This window comes from Henckelia pumila, chromosome 2 (genome assembly GCF_033568475.1).
Source record: "Henckelia pumila isolate YLH828 chromosome 2, ASM3356847v2, whole genome shotgun sequence".
NCBI lineage: Eukaryota > Viridiplantae > Streptophyta > Magnoliopsida > Lamiales > Gesneriaceae > Henckelia > Henckelia pumila.
Genome location: NC_133121.1, coordinates 38,256,686 through 38,277,159, shown reverse-complemented (window position 1 = coordinate 38,277,159; position 20,474 = coordinate 38,256,686). Strand labels below are relative to the sequence as shown.

At 35.9% G+C, this 20,474-nt stretch overlaps 1 protein-coding gene across 1 annotated transcript; it reads left to right on the top strand.

Annotated features, from left to right (window-relative positions):
- The first annotated feature begins 291 nt into the window (after nucleotides 1-291).
- Nucleotides 292-7,944, top strand: LOC140881134 (transcription initiation factor TFIID subunit 12b). Its single transcript, XM_073286195.1, has 9 exons — nucleotides 292-1,142; nucleotides 1,963-2,181; nucleotides 3,871-4,437; nucleotides 4,689-4,763; nucleotides 5,121-5,199; nucleotides 6,320-6,384; nucleotides 6,712-6,747; nucleotides 6,836-7,015; nucleotides 7,557-7,944. Exons 1-8 carry the CDS (start codon nucleotides 393-395, stop codon nucleotides 7,010-7,012), a joined length of 1,968 nt encoding a protein of 655 aa, XP_073142296.1. The 5' UTR covers nucleotides 292-392; the 3' UTR covers nucleotides 7,013-7,015; nucleotides 7,557-7,944.
- The last annotated feature ends 12,530 nt before the right edge of the window (nucleotides 7,945-20,474 follow it).

The following is a 20,474-nucleotide window of genomic DNA, read 5'->3' as shown; positions in this document are numbered from 1 at the left end:
TTTGTCTTTATATATTTAAATTAATTATAGCAAGGATAAAAAAAAAATTAGTTTAAAAACTTCGAAAAGTTAGATTAGGGTTAAGGAAATATGAGAAATCCATTAAGTAAGAATAATTTTTCATATAACTATTGGTAGTAAATTTTTTAGTTTGGAGAGGTACAAACCCGAAATCTTAATTCAAATTTTAGATTAAACTTCGAACTTGATATAATAAATTATTTAAAGTAATGGGCTTTGGCTGGACTTATTTTTTATAATTTTTATGTAATATAAACAGTTGGTAATGAAATTGACCTAAAACACAAACTCTTTGATTGATTCAAGAACAATGGGCATGAAGTGAATCGATCCACAAAAGTTGAGCTCAATCCCTTAAAACCTTCGCAACAATGGCGGAAAATCCGACTTCATCGTCGTCTCCATCAAAACCCTTGCCCTTGCAGCAGCCACCGTCCGTAATTGATGCGTCCAATTCACAACAATTACAATCCCTGCCATCGTCATCGTCTTCCCTTGATCAGCAGCAGCAACAATTGGCGCAACCGCAGCAGCAGCAGCAATTGGTCCAATCACAGCAGCAACTTGTTCAACCCCAGCAACAGTCGCAAATGGTGCAAGCACAGCAGCAACAGTTGCAGCAGCTCCAGCAACAATTACAGCAACAGCAGAGTAATAACAACGTCAATAGTGCTAGTAATGGCAATAGTTTGATTGGGGTTTCGAATTTTCAAGGCTTGCAGAGGAATTCTTCGATGTCCAGGCTTAACCAGATGCAACAGAATGCTAATATTGGTAATCAATTAGGAATAATGAGGCAACAACAGCAGAATTCAGGAATTTACGGGCAGATGAATTTTGGCGGGTTGAGTGGGATGCAGCAACAGCAGACGCAGCAACAAAACATCAATATCAATAATAATAATCAGCTTCAACAGCAATTGGGGCAGCAGAATCAGTTACAGCATCAGCAGCAACAAATGGGGCAACAAAATCAGTTGCAGCAGCAACAATCAGGACAGATAGCTGGTGGAAATTTGGCGCGGTCAGCAATGATGGGGCAGACTGGGCCCTTGCCCATGTTATCTGGTCAAGCAGGAACCGCACCCCAGTTTAATTTGCAAAATCAGTTCTTAACTTCGGTAGGGAATTCAATCATCACAATCTTTCAGTTTTCTTTGAAAAATCGACCTTTACATGTTTACACGATCTTTCTGTTACCTCGATACATGAACTCTGATGATCACACAATTTATGACTTTACGCGGGAAAATGTGATGTTTGCATGCTTCTATAGGAAGTAATATGCTAATATGATATTTGATTTTTGGGAAAAATTATCTTTGCTCCTGTACATTTTGTTTTAACTATAAGCTTGCATTGCTGTTTTATCGTTTTCCACCAGGTGTTTTGGAGGTTTTCCTTTTCATTGGGCAATTTCAGTTTCTGATCTTCTTTAAACCTTTGATCTTGTTTTGTTGTATATCATGCTAAAAAAAATCTACCATTATTTGTGTTTTTATTATGTCATTGTATGTTTGATGTGTTCAGATGAATGGAAGTTTGGATGTTGCATCATTGTGCTATACATATTATGGTTTGAAACTAGTTCAGTCTTTACTAATGGTTATGCTGAAAAGCTTTTCGGTTGCATTTGGATGGAGGAATTTAAAATTAAACAATATCACTTCTCATTAAATTTCATTTGAATCAACATGATCGATTTCAAATATTTGCAAGATGGGGCCGTTTGAAATCCAAATTACAATCTTTCACCTCAAATACAAATCTTCTGGTCCAAATGCAACTTACTGTTGAGAACTGCTGCTAGTTAGCAGGGATGTACTAGCTCTCAAAACGGGCTTGTACTAGCTCTTGAAACACATTCATGGGCTTCTTTGTGGAAAGTGGAGTTTTTCCGGTTACTGTGTGTGAGTTTTTAAAAGTGCCACTTGGTTGCAGCCCCGGCAAAAGGCTGGTTTAATTCAAGCATCACAGTTCCATCAAGGCAATTCTCCTGGGCAGTCCTTGCCAGGAATGCAGGCAATGGGGATGATGGGGTCTTTAAATTTGAGCTCTCAACTTCGTGCAAATGGGACACTTGCTTACACCCAACCAAGAATGATCCCAGGACAACTGAGGCAGCAACTGTCACAGCAAATTGCTCTAAATGCTGTTCAGGTACACTTTTTACAATATGTTCATCTCCTGGTGCGGTTACTATTAAAGCGTACAAGCAAAGCTAGTTTTGGCAGTAACAATAGTGTCTTTTTGGTTGATGTTTGAACCCTTCATGAGTGTTTATGACAGGATTCTCTAGATTTGATCACATCTGATAATAGAACTAAAATAGAGATTTTTTGTTTACTATCCATGCAAGCCCATATTATTATTTTTTATTATTATTAATCTCTAATTCTGATATTCCTTGTATGTCCATTATTATGGTGCCGTAATGGACCAAATTCCTTTATGGTGCAATTTTTACTGTCAGTAAATGCCAGTGTTTTTGCAGTGTTTGATTGATCACAATTCAACATTTTCCATTTGCTATAGCAGTTACGATTCAATATATTCCATTTGCCATAGAAGTTCGGATGTAATTAATTCACTAGAAGAATGTTTCCTGTCAAAGTAGTTTGTTCTCACGTATACATTTTGATTTTCCTAATTAATCCCACAGATTCCTTTAATTAAGAACAATATGCAAGTGATTCATATAGAGCATTTTTTTCCTTTATCAACTGTTCAACCAAATGATAATATTTATATTTTTCCTTGTATCATGGTTAGTAGCATTATTCCAAATTGAAATTCCACACCTAGAAAATCCCGGGCAGCAGAGTTTTACTTTATCTTCATGAAGGGATGCATTTCTTACTCAGCTGAGAATTTCAAGCTATTGTGTATTTAAAACTCTTCGAAAAGGTTCGCATTATAGGATGCGTCAATCTGTAGACCTACCACATTGGTTTATGAACAATTTATTTTCAAGTGGGAAAGTTTTATCAATAATGAACTTCGCATATAATGTCTTTCAACACATTTTCCGCTGAAAACATGTATCTGCTGTCGGATCTCTGTAAGAAGTATCTGGGATTTGTTGTTTGTATTTTGAAATATTATATATTTTGAAATTTATAATATTTGTTATGTTATTCACCCCTGGGTCTCTTTTGACTATTTATGGGATTGACGTTTCCTAGGTGCAATCTATGATCTGAAGCATAAATGTCAGTCCTTGCATCACAGTCACTCTTGTATCTTGAATTATTTGAATTAGTGACTTGTAGCATTCTCTCCTTAAATTCACTTTGTATATGATGCGCATCTTCCAATTGACATTATATTGTTGTTGGGGAATGTTAATGGTCAGAATTTTACCAGTTAATATCTATTGACCAGTTAATTTACGAATTTACGGTCTTCCAAATCTGAATATAACCTACTTTTTGCTAAATGAGCGGTCAATTTTATTTTGAAGGATGGAAATGTGAAGTTGTTTCTCGTTTTTGCTATATATTGCCAGGGAGGCTTCTCAAAACTTTTCTTTACATGTTTATATTTCTAATGTTTATATTCCTTAAGCAGAACAATTGAGTTATTGAAACTAATGACGGATATTTGGTTTATTTTGTTTTGTCTTTTTGATAATTGCTCTGTAATGGGTGCTTTTGTGCTTAGGATCGCAAAGGTAAAATGGTTTTGGGCATGGATCAGATAGAAATCAGTATTTTACTGCATATTTGCATTTATAGTTTTTCCCTTATAATAATTGGAATCAATAGAAATAAATGTATGGTAAGTGTAGTGACGTCACTTTCTCTTATTGGTCAGTATTTAATATTTTTCTTATTCTCTGAATTGCAGGGACAGAGTGTAACGAGGACGTCATTCATGAACGGACAATTATCCGGGTTGGCTCAGAATGGGCAACCTACTTTGATGCAGAATGCTGCATCTCAACAGCAGTGGTTGAAGCAAATTCCTGCGATATCCTCTCCCAATTCCTCTTCATTTCGTCTTCAACAAAATCGTCAGCTGTTTATGCAGCAGCAACCAGCGTCTTCACAGCTTCATCAAAATTCAGTAGGCCTGAATCCGCAACAGTTATCTCAGATGGTACAGCAGCAACCACAGCTGGGCCATTCACAGGTTCAGCAACCACAGCTGGGCCATTCACAGGTGCAGCAACTGCAGCAACATCAACAACAGCAGCCCATGCAGCAGCAGCCATTGCCGCCACAACAACTTTTGCACCAGCAGCAATCTCCAAGGACGGTGGCTCCTGGAGGTCAGAAATCTGTTAGTTTGACAGGATCACAACCAGATGCTACAGCCTCAGGTGCAACAACACCTGGTGGGAGTTCAAGCCAAGGCACTGAAGCGAGCAATCAACTTCTTGGGAAGAGAAAGATACAAGATTTGGTGTCACAGGTACGTTCCCTTGTTTTCTTACATTCACTTTTTTTTCCCTGGATCTGTACTCACTTAATTTTTGCTCAATTCAAGATATGGATTTGACATAATAAGATGGTTTAAAACTTTGCTGATCTAATATCATGGAATTGAATCAAATTTTCAATTGATTTAAAATATGTCAAACAATTCTTTAGGGTTATGTGTATCTTTTACATTCATTTCATCTACTGGTGAAGGAATTAATTGATTACAATTCAATGTTGCAGTTGGATTTAAATGCAAAGCTGGATCCAGAAGTTGAAGACCTGCTTTTGGAGATTAGTGATTACTTTATTGAATCGGTGAGGTTCAGCATGGCAAGCAGTTGTGAATTTTTGGTTGAATTGTTCGTTCTTTCATGGCCTTTTCTTTTCTGGTTGCATGAAGTGTATAACTCTGATGTTTCCTTTACTACTGGTTCTGTACCTAAATTGTTTAATCTTGAATAGCACATCGACTATAAATTTAGGGCCACTAGACTGCGGGAATATACAACATATATATTTTGGCCTTTTCTCCATGTAAATTGTGATGCTAGCATATGCTTATCTTGAAATTCCGCACGCAGATTTGGTATAGTGACAAGTATTTACTTGTTTGGTGAGCTAAGTTCTTGTGCATTAATTGTTTAAGAAAACAACTTGTATTTTGTTATGTAGGTTACTACATTTGCGTGCACCCTGGCTAAGCATCGGAATTCTTCAACTTTAGAGGCCAAAGATATGTTGCTGCATTTAGGTTTGTCTGCATTCCGTGGACACTCTTTTTGGATATTTCTTGTCAACTATCAGAACATCATATGCACATATACCTTTTGTTTATTGATGGTTCGCAGGTTCTGGTGAGATAGATCATTAAAATTTGGGTTATTTACATATACCTCCCTTGAGGTTTACTGTAATTACAAAAAAAAAACTCAACTAACTTGAAAAATTACATCTACCTCCTCTCAAGTTTACATTTACACCCTTCAACCTTAAAAATTACATCTACCTCCCTCTTAAAATATGTCAATCTTAAAATTACCCTCAATTATGAGTGTTCAAGAAATTCGTTATTTTATTTTTAATATATTGAAGTGAAAAGTTAAGCAAAATATTAAACTAAAAGCGAACGGCAAATAAAAAAAAATTCAAATGATAAATATATTTTGGTTTGGTTTTATCGATTTTAGTTTTAAAATACATCACGTAAATTATAATATTTTAAGTTTTAACATTCGAAACCAAAATAAAAATTTTCATTTTGGTTTAATTTTATTTTTAAATTCATATTTTGAACTTTTTTTTCTAAATTAATTTTTTAAACGTGCATACTCTTTGTTATTAATGAACAAAATGTGGTACTGTAAGGTATCTATAAAATTATACGGAAATGTGTAATTTTTTAAGTTAATGGGTATAAATGTAAGTTTGATATAAACCTGAGGGGAGTTATGTATAATTTTCGATGTTAGTTGGGTCTTGTTGTAATTCTGATAAACCTCAGGGGAGGTACATGTAATCAACCATTCAAATTTTACGCTGCTCCAAATTTGTTATTTCTGCACTTTATGTGATATTCATGAATTAAGGGTTCAATTCTTTACAACTTACAATTCACATCTAACTTTGAGGGACTGCCCGAATGGATCTACTATAGCATTTGAAGCCATTACTGTGTTTGCACGGAAATTTGTTTATGTTCAGGGGGCAACTGTGGAATGCACAAATGAGGCGTCAATCTAGTTTGTAAAATAAATGAGCAAAATATGAAAGATTGAAAATGCCTTCTATCTTCTTAGGTTGTCAATTAGAATGACAGGCTCTCCTTTCCTCTATTTGTTTTGCATTAAGCTAACTAAATGAAATATTTGCAGAGAAAAACTGGCATTTATCAATTCCTGAGTTTTCAAGTGAAGAGAGGAAACACAATCCAGTCCGTGTAAGCTTTATTTATCCCTTTATTGAAGTTTGTTTAAGGCAGTATGTCCCCTTTCTTAGTCACGAACGTTGATAAAAGGCCTTCTTTATGCGATTTTTTGCGATTATGAAGTTCTCACTCTGATATTTGGTTTTCATCACAAGGAGGTAAAGTTTTCCACATACATCTAGGATGTACCCCAAATTAAATAATTCGTATCATCTGAGTTCCTCGTGGCTTAGATTACAGGCCTGTGAAATAGTAGGAATCTTAAAATTACATGAGATGCAAACAAATGCTTTTGTAAACATGCATGTGTGCATTGACCCGAATTAAACTGACATGCAGGCACCAAGTGATGTCCATAAAAAGCGGCTAGATGTTGTAAGTTCCCTTGTTTGTGTTAAAATTTGGCTTTCAATCTTTCCTTCATTAACAATATACCGCATTCTTTATGCAACATTTTCTTCAGATACGTAATTTAATGGCGCCTGTTCAATCTGAGACGAATAATACTGCTCCATTTGCGAGACAGGGGCCTAGCAACCCAGTCGGTCCAAGCCATATAATAAGGTCATCTCCAAGTTCAGAGCAGTTGGTATCACAATCTGATGTTCCCAAAATGTTGCAACAGACGACTAGGTTTTAATAGGTATCAATTCGTTTTTTTTCCAAGTCTTCTTTCTCAGTATCAACTGCATGGTGATGACTCCTGTGATTCCCCGTTACATGTAGTAATTTAGATGCTTTGTTATATGGAGATAGTTCTGATTCTCTTTGGCAATAAGAAATAATTTTCTTTATACAACTTATGATGCACAGTGTCTTAAATACACGGAGAACCCAGAATTAACAACTTGAAAGCTTCTCGTTTTCTCATTTTGGGATTTGTGAGTCGTCGTTGCCTTTTGGTAATGGTCTTATCATCAAATGTCTACTTTTTCTAATCTACCTAATGTTGTTAGTTGCTTGTAGTGAAGTCTTGAAAAACTATATTTGGAGACTAATAGGACACAATCATGATTTTTATGAAATGAAGTTCTTTTGAGATTATTACTTTTTATGTCGCTTTCAGTTGTGCTGTGCCTGCATATAACTCCCTTCAATATTTTGCTCTTTGCCCTCAAATGGTTCGACTACATTTATTTCTTCTGCTATCATACAGACTCATACATACCTTCTTTCTCTTGTAGGTTAAATGGAAGGTACTGCCACCTCTCACATATTGCTGGTTTGAATACACAAATTTTTTTAATTCAATCGATACCGTGCTAGAGTATTTGTGTTATTTTAGTGTTGAGCCAGGGGCGTTCTTGTGGATTGAAGTGATTAGAGTCCCTCAACTTTTAACCATTTACATTTTGAATGGTGTGGATACAGCAGGTTCTTTTCTTTCTTTCTTTTTCTTTTTGCCTTTTTTTTTTCGAATTGGAGGGTCGTCTTAATTTATTTTTGTTATATTACATCGAAAATGGATTCGATCTGATCCTGGCTAGTGACTTCTTTCATTGTAAATATTTTTATTCAGACGAAATTGTACTGTTGTCTTACCTAATTTCATTTTTGTAGCTGTAATCTCTATGTTTCACTTTTTATTTATTTATTTATTTTACAATTGTGACATCACCGATATTTAAGATAAAATAAATAAATAAATCAATCAATCAATCATGTGATCGTTTCACAAGTCAACTTTGTATTCAGATCTTTGACTCAATTTATGAAAATAGGCAAAAATATTATTTTTCATTGGAAAATATTATTTTTTTGTTGGTTATGTTATGAAAAAATATTGTGATAGGTATAAGCTTATTTGAGTGAAAAATATTTTACTCGTGAAAATATTTTTTTTATGTTCAAGATATTATTTCTCATTGCGAAAATGTCATATTTTGTTAGTTATCGGAAGAAATATTGTTTAATATATATATATATATATATATATATATATATATATATTATGTGATGATATTTTTTATGTTAGAAATATTATTTTTTATTGTAAGCATAGATCGAGTTGATCGATCAATGAATTCAAAATTTGTTAAATGAGACCTAATTCGACAAATTTGTTCTGGATTCACACATGTTATGCTCATCATTGGACCGGAAGATGTGAAGCTCGTGCATAGCATGAGGATAGATACGTGATTATTATTATTTTTTTTTAATATTGTGGTGTGGGGTGTTTACATGGTCGTGAACCCAAGACCTCTCCCAATTGTAGGAGATTGGTGCCACTTATGCTCAGGATTATAATTTATTTCACTCACAAAAGATTATTTGATGTGTATGATATGATTCAGCATTCTTATATCATTTAACATTTTTATAATAATTGAAATTAAAAATAGCTATAATAGTATTATCATTTAATTTATCATAAGATTGTATTTGATTTCGAGAGGTCTTGGCCTAGTCCCGTCCCCTCTCTTGTATTTTTTTTAATGGAATAAACGGGTAGGGTCTGCCTAACCCCCGCCACAACAGACGACTTTATTAAAAAAAACTTGATAAGACTTGTTTAAAAAAAAACAAAATTACACAATGTTAGGATCAAACGCTTACCACTAGGCCAAAACCTATATCTGTTAGCTAAGGCGCAACTTTATGTCCTACTTGTCCCAACCCAGAGCCATGAGTTTAGGAGTGTGCCTTACTGTTGGTGCTGTCTTATATCCCTTCGAGATCAATCTTATCTTTTTCCTACTGTCGACCCTGTTCGCAAGACAGTATTACCCGTTAAGATCTGGTGCCCCTATTTTTACGGCTCATCTAGCCACCAGATCAAGCAGTGCAACATCTACAGCTTGACTCTTTAAAGCTTCCCAAGAGGTCACTCACCCAGTATTACTCTCACTCATACACGCTTAACACAACACACAATGACTCCGTATAATTTGTATTTAGTGCACTTTTATTATATATAGTAAAAGATAAATATTTAGTTTTATTTCACAAAATATCATTGTTGAAAAACTAATTATCGAGTTTTAGTGTTAAAACAAAATACTCTAAGGCAAAAATAAGAGATTAATTTAAGTAAAACAACTGGACAAAGTTAGACAACTGAATTGAGTTACTCAGATGGAGAAGTCTATAGAAGTCAGTGAACTAGTCCTTAATCGCAACGGGAATTATTCGACTGGACTAGACGACGGAACTCATCAAAGAATCCAATACTGGATCTAGTAGAATATTTGACAACAGGAGACTACGACTGAACTAGGCACCTTGACTGGATCTTAACTGGAAGACATTCTCGATTAGTCAAGGTTGATCAACTGATCTGACCAGAACTGAAGTTAAGGATGACTACCACCTATCAAGTTTATTCAAAAATGTCAGTCAATGATCCTTAAACATTCTCAAGACTATTGGAACCATTCAGAATTGGATTTTAGCTATTTATGGTAAAAGACAATAATACACTATAGACGTCGCAATAGTGGTAGTGCGTAGAGTTGTACAATTCATCAGAAATTGTCTCCGAAGATTATCAGACAAAACGACATATATCTCTTGTGAGGAAGGAATAGTTTTGAACGGATTTTTGACAGTTGAGATCATTGTCTATAAATAGGTTTGAAGATCAGTTGAAGAAGCCTCTCCAAATTTCTACGCATTCTAAGCTAATACTACATTCAAGATTTCAGTCGCACATTCAAGATCATAGGTTTACAATAACTGATATAGAACACCCACCAAGTTATATATATGATCGCTTAGGATCACATTGTGCTAAGTTTTCAAATTATAAAGTACATACTTGTAAACCAGTCGAGGACTATGTATTGTATTGTGAAGTTAAGTACTAGGAGTTTCAGTCAAGGCAGTGTTAATTCCTAACTGAATCGGCGTCTTACAAATCACTTGTAATACTCAAATATTCTAGTGAATCCTTCCCAAAAGGAATAAGGGGTGACGTAGGAGCCTTTAATCTCCGAACATCTAGAAACATATCGTATGTTGTCTTTATTTCAGTCGAGCTATTATACTTGTGTTCAATCATTCAGTCGACCTCATTCATCACATTAACTTTGTTGGTTGATTGATGTCGACAGTCAAGAAAGAGCTGGTAGTTCAGTTGCAATCACAACTGAGCTTGTTATTTTAGAAGAAATATTTGAAGAGGTGTAATCACCCCCCTTCTTTTTATTTTTGACGATAAAACATGCATTATATTCAAGAAAAATTGATGTCTGTAATAACAAGATTTATCAACCAAAAAGGAAAACTACCCCGCATCCAAACAAATTGGGAGGGGGAGGAAATAACAAACATAGCAAGAAAATGAGCTACTGAATTAGCAGATCTTTTAACAGGAATAAGAGAACAAGAACCAGCTGGACCAAGTAAACATTTAATCTCTTCTGCAATTGCGCCGACATAACTCCAATTCCCTTCTGAACAAGTAACTGCTTGTACTGCTAGTAGGAAGTCCGATGAAATGAGATGAATTTGCAAATTATTGTCACCTGAAATGATTAAACCAACATAAATAGCCTCAAGTTCCGCATACAAGATAGATGACGGTTTTCGAATTCTTCTTCCAAACAGTAAAATAGGTTGCCCCTCATGGTTTCTGATCACTCCACCAATAGCAAACTCGTTGGTATTGTAAATATAAGCAGCAGCTACATCTAACCGGAGAAGATTGGGCGGTGGAACAGACCAAAAACTTGCGGATACACTTGTCCCCAAATCAATGCCAGTAATGGAAGCTCTTTTAGCATTCTGGAATTCATGTAAAAAAGCAAAACACCAATGAATATCACCCCCCTTCTTACACGCACTAAACGATCCAACAAAGTGATATCAAAGCGAGGAATCTTTTTTGCTTTAAACACATATTTCAAGATGTCTATATTCGCTAAAATTCTCATTTTCTCCAAAGAATATTTTGATGACTGGAAGATAAGGATGCATACACATCTAGCTGCACAGGATGATAACATGTGGTATGTCATCACTGATGGTTCATCACCATCACCAAAGCCAACACAACCATTGCTATCAACAGGGGGTGCTGATATGAATCTTATATGTATGAAAATCAAACACGATTATAAACGAATCATAGCCTCAATTCAACAACAAAAAGATTAAATTTTTGTCCCAATCTTTTTGACACAAATAAGTTTTGGATATTCACCTCTAGTTTACTTGAAACTAACAATAAATAATCACGATAAAACAATTAATAAATCAATTGAACCTTCAAAAGAACCAGTATTTGACAATCCATGTGATAATCAATCGAAAAACGCCACAAAGTTAATAAACTTTGATAAGTTTGATTTGAAGAACAAAGCAAAGCTTTGGGCAAAATTCTAGAAAGAATTTTATTGATAAAAATCTGAATTCAATAATCTGAATTATATTCAATAATAAATCAATAAAGTGTTATATATTGTTTACAACTTAAACAGGTAAAAGATAATACCCAAAATATTAAAAGATAGTTTCCTAATGGATCTCAAACACTCAAAAATAGGAAAAAAATATCAAAAATATCAAAAATCCCTCGAACACACACAAACATGCCAAAATGTGTGTAAGTGCGATCAACGCGGGTGCGCCATAGAAGGGGGCGGGTGCGCCCAAGTTAGGACTCCCAGGGCGCGGGTGTGCTGAGTTGTAGGCGCGGGTGCGCCCGTGCTCTGCACTTCCGCGGCTACCTTCGTGACTCTCTAGCAATTCAATCGCATCGTAATGACCTCCAAATTGACTTTCATGCTGCCCGAATTGGTTGCCATGAATCCCAAATCCTTCTAGTCTTGATGGCAAGTCGTTAGACATTTCTTGATACAACACGAATCTTTGAAGCGCTTTTTTAAACATATTTTTATGTCCCCTATTTATTGATCCTTGCAGCAACTCTAGCCGATCCCATTTCTTCATTGCTTGATAACTTCTAGAGTTATCCATGATTGCATCATACTCATCTTCTTGAAAAAGATTTGTCCTCAAATCTTGTTCGTTATCTACACCAAACAACAAGAAATTAGTAACACAAAAAATCTTATCGACAATACACTTACCTCGTATTTTTTTTCTTATAAGATTTATCACCCAACTTGTCCTCATTAGTTCGTGTACCTTGCTCACTCACAAAAAGTTCAAAGAACACAAAATTCTTGATGGTCAAACTAAACACCTTAACACCATTAACATGCATAAACATGGTCAAATTTTCATTAAGTAAGACAAAGATAAAATTTCTCCCCTTCTTAGACCTAGTTAACCCCAACACAAAATTCATAGATATATATATATAACCATTGTTTTCTTGGAATAAGAAATGTTTTACTCAAATTATAGAATCGTACCCTAGGAATTCTTTGTCTACATGTCATATACTTCTCACAAATCCACTCAACATGCCTCTTCATATGCAACCATAACAAATATTTGTGCAAAATATTCATTATTTTGAATTTCCAAATATAACACAACAAACTTACAGTATATGCTCCATCAACAAGTATTCCACTCAACGATGAACATGTAATGAAAAATTTATTTTCTTTGAACAAACACCCATTGCCCAAATAAAATTTATCATGAAATCCACACAAACATAGTTCAAAGAGATGATTAAAATTTCCATCCAACACATAAAAACCCTTAACATTCTTATAACCCCAAAACTTTGAGTCTAACGTAACTAGCACAAGTCTCAAATGCTCAACATGCTCATTCAAAATTTTGCCATATACCAAGATATAATCAAAGCATACCACAACAAATTGTTGGAAAACGTATTCAGATCAATTAAGAATTGATACCCGGTGTAGCGGAAGTTTAAAAATTTTTATTTTTCGATATGAAACAATTTCATATCATGTGTATCAAAACTTTAAGATTAAATTATGTTGCAAGTAAAATAATAATAATCACAATTAATAATATTTTACCTCTTCAAGCAACGGCTTGATTATGGACACCAACAAAATTTAATCTGCTCTTCTTGTATATCCCGGGAACCGATGGCTTCACGATCAATCTCCGGAATAAGGTCCACGAACAGAAAACAGAAACTCTCTTATTGATTGCACTAGAAATCAATCAGAAGTTTATCGTAGAGAATAAACAGATTTGATCTGTTAATTCGAAATGTAATTTTTCACAAAAATCACAGACCGAATTTTCTCAAAAGGGACAGAGGATTTTCGAAAATCCCCTTGAATTATTTTATGTGAATTTCGAAAATTGCTAGAATTAATTGTGTCAATTTTCGAACACTACACATGTATTTATAGATAATTTCTAGACTAGATTAAGTTATAATTGTATTAGGACTCTAACTCTTTAGGGCCCACAATCCATAACTTAAGCCCAACAAGCCAAGCCCGTTGATATAGAAATTAATATAAAATTCATCATGACTCCGATTGATAAACCGATTTAACCAATGTGTACAGAAACCATTTTTGCACCTTTTAAAGTCAAGATAATTTTTCTGAATTCGAATTCAGTGATTTCCAAAAATGCCCATCCCTATGTCATTTTAGGAAATTTCACTCCCTTTTAGTTAAGAAGTCCAACTTCTCTTTCATCAAATTTAACTCTTTAAATTTAACTATCTCAACGGGGTTTAGTAATCCATTACTTGTGTGACCCTCAATGGTTCAGGGATACAGCTAGCCGTGGGCTCACAACTCCTTGTGACTCGGAACAACAATTTCCGACTTGCCCAACGAATCATGGTAAGAGCGTCTAGCAACATCGCCCCATGATTCCCTAGGTATCACTGATAGTGCCTGCAAGAACCATTAGATTTTGGTTAGCATACAGTACGGTCCCTTCATCCATATATCCCGATCGAATCAACAACCATTGGTGCATCGAGAGTCGTTTGAGATTCGATAACTATGCATTACATCTTGGAGATCAAATAGTGACATCGCATGTGTTACTAGGAAAACCGAGTAACCTAAAATACATCATGTACTCTGGCCAGAGATTCGTCACACTAATATCTCCTCAGATCGCATAGGATATCCACACTAGCAAGTATGTGGTGAATCCTTGACAACAAAGTATCGACTCCTATATGTGTCGTAACTGTACCCAATCCCGACACCTGATGACCCCAATAGAGTTGGTAAACGAGTCAAAGTACAGTACTAGCATATAGAGTCTCAATGATGTTTCAAGTAGTAAGGACTAATGGTGTACAACCAAAACCGCGGACTTTATCCACTCGATAAGTGATAACCACTTGGAAAGTCCGAATAGGGTAGTTCGATCATTCATCATATGAATATCCATTTGCATGCTTTGAACATCTCCATGTCCATTACCAATTAAACATGGTACTTGGCATCACAAATGCTAGTCTCAATCTCGAGCGATCCTTATCCTTATTAGCGGACGACTCAATTGACTAAGAACTGTTTAGAATATACAGTGACTATAAGATGTGTTTCATAATAGTGATCTCTCTTTATTCACTATCTCATCTTACTTACACTATAGTATATTCAAGGTCTTTATCAAAACAACAATAGTATATCACAATATAACAATATGAAGAAAGATAAAGATAATGCCATTAATTAATGTAAATTATATTAAACAAAGATTGTTTATACATAGAGTCATAAAAGCCCTTAGCCACAAGTTGGCTAACCGGGCACCCACTCTTTCAATCTCCCACTTGCCCTAAAGCCAACTAGTCATACTACGTAATCCCATTGCTTCGCGATGTTTGTCAAACAATGGTCCTGGCAAGGGCTTAGTAAGTGGATCAGCGATATTGTCTGTAGAGGCCACTCTCTCGACAGTATGTCTCTTCTTTCCACAATCTCCCGGATGATGTGGTATTTCCTCAGTACGTGTTTGGATCTTTGATGAGACCTTGGTTCCTTTGCCTGAGCAATGGCACCAGTATTGTCGCAGTACACCGGAACTGGACCAACAGCTTCAGGAATTATGCCCAACTCTTGGACGAAATTCCTCATCCAAATGGCCTCTTTAGCAGCAGCTGATGCTGCAATGTATTCTGCCTCAGTGGTGGAATCCGCTGTGGTGTCCTGCTTGGAACTCTTCCAAGAAACAGCACCGCCATTGAGCATGAATACAAATCCAGAGGTTGACTTCGAGTCATCCATGTCGCTTTGGAAGCTAGAGTCGGTATAGCCTTCCAATTTCAATTCTCTTCCTCCATAAACCATGAATATATTCTTAGTCCTTCTCAAGTACTTAAGAATATCCTTCACGGCTTTCCAATGCATTTGACCGGGGTTGGTCTGATATCTGCTCGTGACACTCAGAGCAAAGGCTACATCCGGTCTGGTAGATATCATCCCATACATAATACTACCTATGGCTGACGCATATGGTATGTGTGTCATTTTCTCTATCTCTTCGTCAGTCTTGGGGCACATAGACTTGGATAGAGAAACTCCATGACACATAGGTAGATGTCCTCTCTTGGACTCATCCATAGAAAACCTTTTCAATATGGTGTCGATGTAGGTTGCTTGAGTGAGTCCTATCATTCTCTTAGATCTATCTCTATAGATCTGTATCCCTAGAATATAGGATGCCTCACCCAAATCCTTCATCGAGAATCTACCTGATAACCATATCGTTGTTGACTGCAACATCCCTACGTCATTCCCAATGAGTAGGATGTCATCAACATAAAGCACTAAGAATGTCACCGCATCCTTAACTACTTTCTTGTACACGCAAGGTTCCTTCGGGTTTTTGATGAAACCAAAGTCTTTTATTGTTTCATCAAATTTCTGGTTCCAACTTCTTGATGCTGGTTTGAGATCATAAATTGATCTCTGAAGCTTGCATACCTTATGCTCGCTTCCTATGGATGTGAATCACTCGGGCTGCATCATATAGATTTCTTCCTTAATGTTTCCATTAAGAAATGCAGTCTTCACATCCATTTGCCATATCTCATAGTCATACCATGCTGCTATGGCAATAAGGATTCTTATGGACTTGAACATTGCGACTGGTGAAAAGGTTTCATCATAGTCAACTCCTTGTCTTTGAGTATAACCTTTTGCTACCAATCGTGCCTTCTAGGTAAGTACCTTACCATCAGGCCCAAGTTTTCTCTTGTAGATCCATTTACACCCTATTTGAACAATTCCATCGGGAGGATCTACTAAAGACCAAACTTGGTTTGTATGCATCGAGTCTATTTCCGACTGCATAGCATCAAGCCATAAATTAGAATCCGCATCAGAAATTGCTTCCTTGAAGTTTCTTGGATCACATCCAATGTCGGGTTCACTTTGATCCCCTTCAAAAAGAAGACCATATCGAACAGGAGGTCTAGAGGTCCTATCGGATCTCCTAGATATAGGCGTGTCCGTTGTAGGTTTTTGAGGTATGTGGTCCTTATTTTGTATCTCGGGTTCTTCTCGAATTTTTTCGAGTTCCATCATCTTGCCTTTCTTATCTAATAAAAACTCCTTCTCCATGAAGGTGGCATTCCTCGAAACAAACACTTTTGTCTCATAAGGATGATAGAAATAATATCCGATTGAATTCTTCGGATATCCTACAAAATAACATAAGGTGGATCGACTATCCAACTTATCTCCCACTGTCTGCTTCACGTAAGCAGAACATCCCCAAATCCTTAAGTACGAATACTTAGGAGTTTTGCCATTCCATAACTCGTATGGAGTTTTATCTACTGCTTTATTGTGGACGTTGTTTAACAACAATACCGTCGTTTCAAGCGCGTATCCCCAAAACGAAGGTGAGAGTTCAGTGAAGCTCATCATGGATCAAACCATGTCCAATAAGGTTCGATTGCGACGCTCCGAAACACCATTCAGCTGAGGTGTCATAGGAGGAGTCCACTGAGAGAGAATCCCATTCTCTTTTAGATAGATCAAAAAATTGGTACTTAAGTATTCTCCACCTCGATCCGATCGAAGTGCTTTAATACTTCTACCTTGTTTGTTTTCTACTTCAGCCTTGAATTCTTTGAACTTTTCAAATGATTCAGACTTATATTTCATTAAATATAAATACTCATACCTAGAATAAGAATCAGTAAAGGTAATGAAGTAGGTGTGACCAAATTTAGTACCAATACTAAATGGGCCACAAACATCTGTATGGATCAAATCCAACAGATTTTGACTATGCTCAAGTTTCCCTTTGAATGGAGATTTAGTAATTTTTCTTTTTAGGCAGGATTCACAAGTAGATAGAGAGTTAATATCAGACATATCAAACATGCCCTCTTCCACTAGCTTGTTCATCCTTCTTGAAAAAATATGACCTAGCCTAGCACACCAAAGGTTTGCCGGGTTTTGACTATCGTTTTTCCTCTTGTTTGTTGTTACCGGCTTATCAACATAATTAATTGGAACGTCTTTTAATTTTAAGTTATATAGATCATTTTCAAGTTGTCCATTTCCAATCAAACATTCATTCTTGTAAATATTGCAAATCCCATTCACAAAATTACAAGAAAAACCATTTCTATCAAGCATAGAAACAGAAATAATGTTTTTAATCGAATCTGGCACAAATAAAATGTCTCTTAAAATCGTTCTGCAAAACTAAATAAATGTCTCCTATAGCTTGGGCTCCAACTCTAGAACCATTTCCGAGTCTTAGCTGGGTCTCACCCTTCCTAAGCTTATTACTTCTTGTCATCATTTGCAACTCATTGCAAATGTGAGATCTACATCTGGTATCCAATACCCAAGAAATAGTATTAAGTAAAACATTTATTTCAATGTATAACATACCCTTTGCAGTTACGTTTCCAATGACCGGGTTTCTTGCAGTGATGACAAACTTGTTTAGACTTGTCCAATTTTGCATGTAACATTTGGCCTTGAGATCATGGTCCAACCATTTCTCTAGTTCGGCCAACCTTTCGGCAGTTACATCAGCCGGGGCTGTTTTCGGAGAAGCCTTTTCTAACACTTAGAAAATCTTTTCCGAACTCTGGACAATCTTAACTTATTGAACCATTCCGTATAGTTACGCCAGAAAGTTTGTTTTGTTCGAGAATTGAAACATGTGGATTACGAAGATTCATCATAATGATATACTGAGATGAAACAGACAATAATCGATGATTGTTTAATTAATTTACTAAGACATAAAATATGGCGAATTTTAATTTTATGAATTACACTCCCACTATTTTAACGATTTCACTACCCTCTAGTGAAAAACGGGAAACTCCTTTCCTTAGTGGGAACATGGAGTCCAATTGACAAATCATAGTCCCGAATAATATCAGCCAACCATAATTTTCAAAAGGTAGAGCCCAATTACTTCCAAAGTAACCCCCATGTTTTGACCTCATGTCCAATAAGGGCCCAATAATATGACGCCGTTTATTGAGACATGTCAAGATAACCCATCAATATTAAGTTGTGATGGACGGTCGCCATGTGGATCCCCCAATAATATGAGCCAATCCCATGGAAGTTCCACCCAACTTACAACATGTGTCGATCCAATGTACAGCTTTCCGACGAACGGCCTTCCCCCCCCCCCCCCCCCCCCCCCCCCCCCCCAATAATATGAGCCGGACCGTATCCGCGGGTAGCATCTCATACATTGATCGTTGATGGAAGGTAGGAACATTTAAACAATATTTAAATTCCCTTTTATAAATCTTGATATCAATTTTAAATCATATTTAAGGGATTTTAATTTTTGAAAATTTGTCTCATCATGCAATTTATGTATGCTTGCGGGATTCATACAATTTAGTCTAAACATGCATACATCAATAATATCATATATTATTTAAGGATTATCGATCCCATTATCTAATCGACCCGTGGTTGCCAATCACGAGTCTAAGTCCAATCCTAGGTGATATGCAAGTATGCAATGCAATCCTATTACATTGAGCTTCCATTTACATTTCTTCGGTTTTTATTGTCTGCTGGGCCCACCATTGTCTTCAAATCTTTATCTCCCACTAAGTCTAACAAATTTACAATAAATTTTGATGACAAGTAGGGGATACATATTTAAGGGGTGGGAACGGGCCATAAACCAAGCCCACTTTTTATTACAAATGACAATTCAAATTGGGTTATAAACCAAGCCCATTAATAAAACCCAACAACAATAAAACCAAATGTAAATTACCTAACATACACCTAAAACATTGGTCATGGCAATCGATCATCCTCTTATCCAATAATTAATTCAATAATTAAAACATTGAATAACATGCAATGACATCATAATTTAAAAGATAAAATCATATTTTATCTAATACTTTCATAAGATCATATCTTATCCTCAATTGTACCAAAATAATTAATTTTATAAAATCTAATTTAACGGATAAAATTTATAAATTTTCCAAAAATTCAAATTTATCCAAAAATAAATTTTAAAAATTTCGGATTCAAACAATTTGATCCGATGCCTCGTGGACCAATCAAAAACAATTTTCGATCGGACCAAAAACTAAAATTTCAAAAATTTAAAATTTTAATTAAAATTAATTTTAATTTTTCCCGGGCTACTCGGGACAATCCCGGGCAGCCCCCGCCCCAAAATGAGGGTCGGGCAGGGCAGCCCGTCGCTGCCCCTTGGGCAGCGATCAAATCGCTGCCCATGGGCAGCACCGTGCGCTGCCCTGAGCAGCGATGGGGGCAGCGCTGGGCAATGATCCAATCGCTGCCCTTGGGCAGCGACGATCGCTGCCCGATGTGCCCATTAAATTTTAATTTAAAATTTTGTTTTTATTTCAAAAACTCGAGGCCAAAAATTTTGTACAATCGATTAATTTAATCGTTTGATCTGAGCAACCTGGCTCTGATACCACTGTTGAAAAACGTGTTCAGATCAATTAAGAATTGATACCCGATGCAGCGGAAGTTTAAAAATTTTTATTTTTCATATGGAACAATTCCATATCATGGGTATCAAAACTTTACGATTAAATTATGTTGCAAGTAAAATAATAATAATCACAATTAATAATATTTTACCTCTTCAAGCAACGGCTTGATTATGGACACCAACAGAATTTAATCTGCTCTTCTTGTATATCCCGGGAACCGATGGCTTCACGATCAATCTCCGGAATAAGGTCCACGAACAGAAAACAGAAATCCTCTGATTGATTGCAC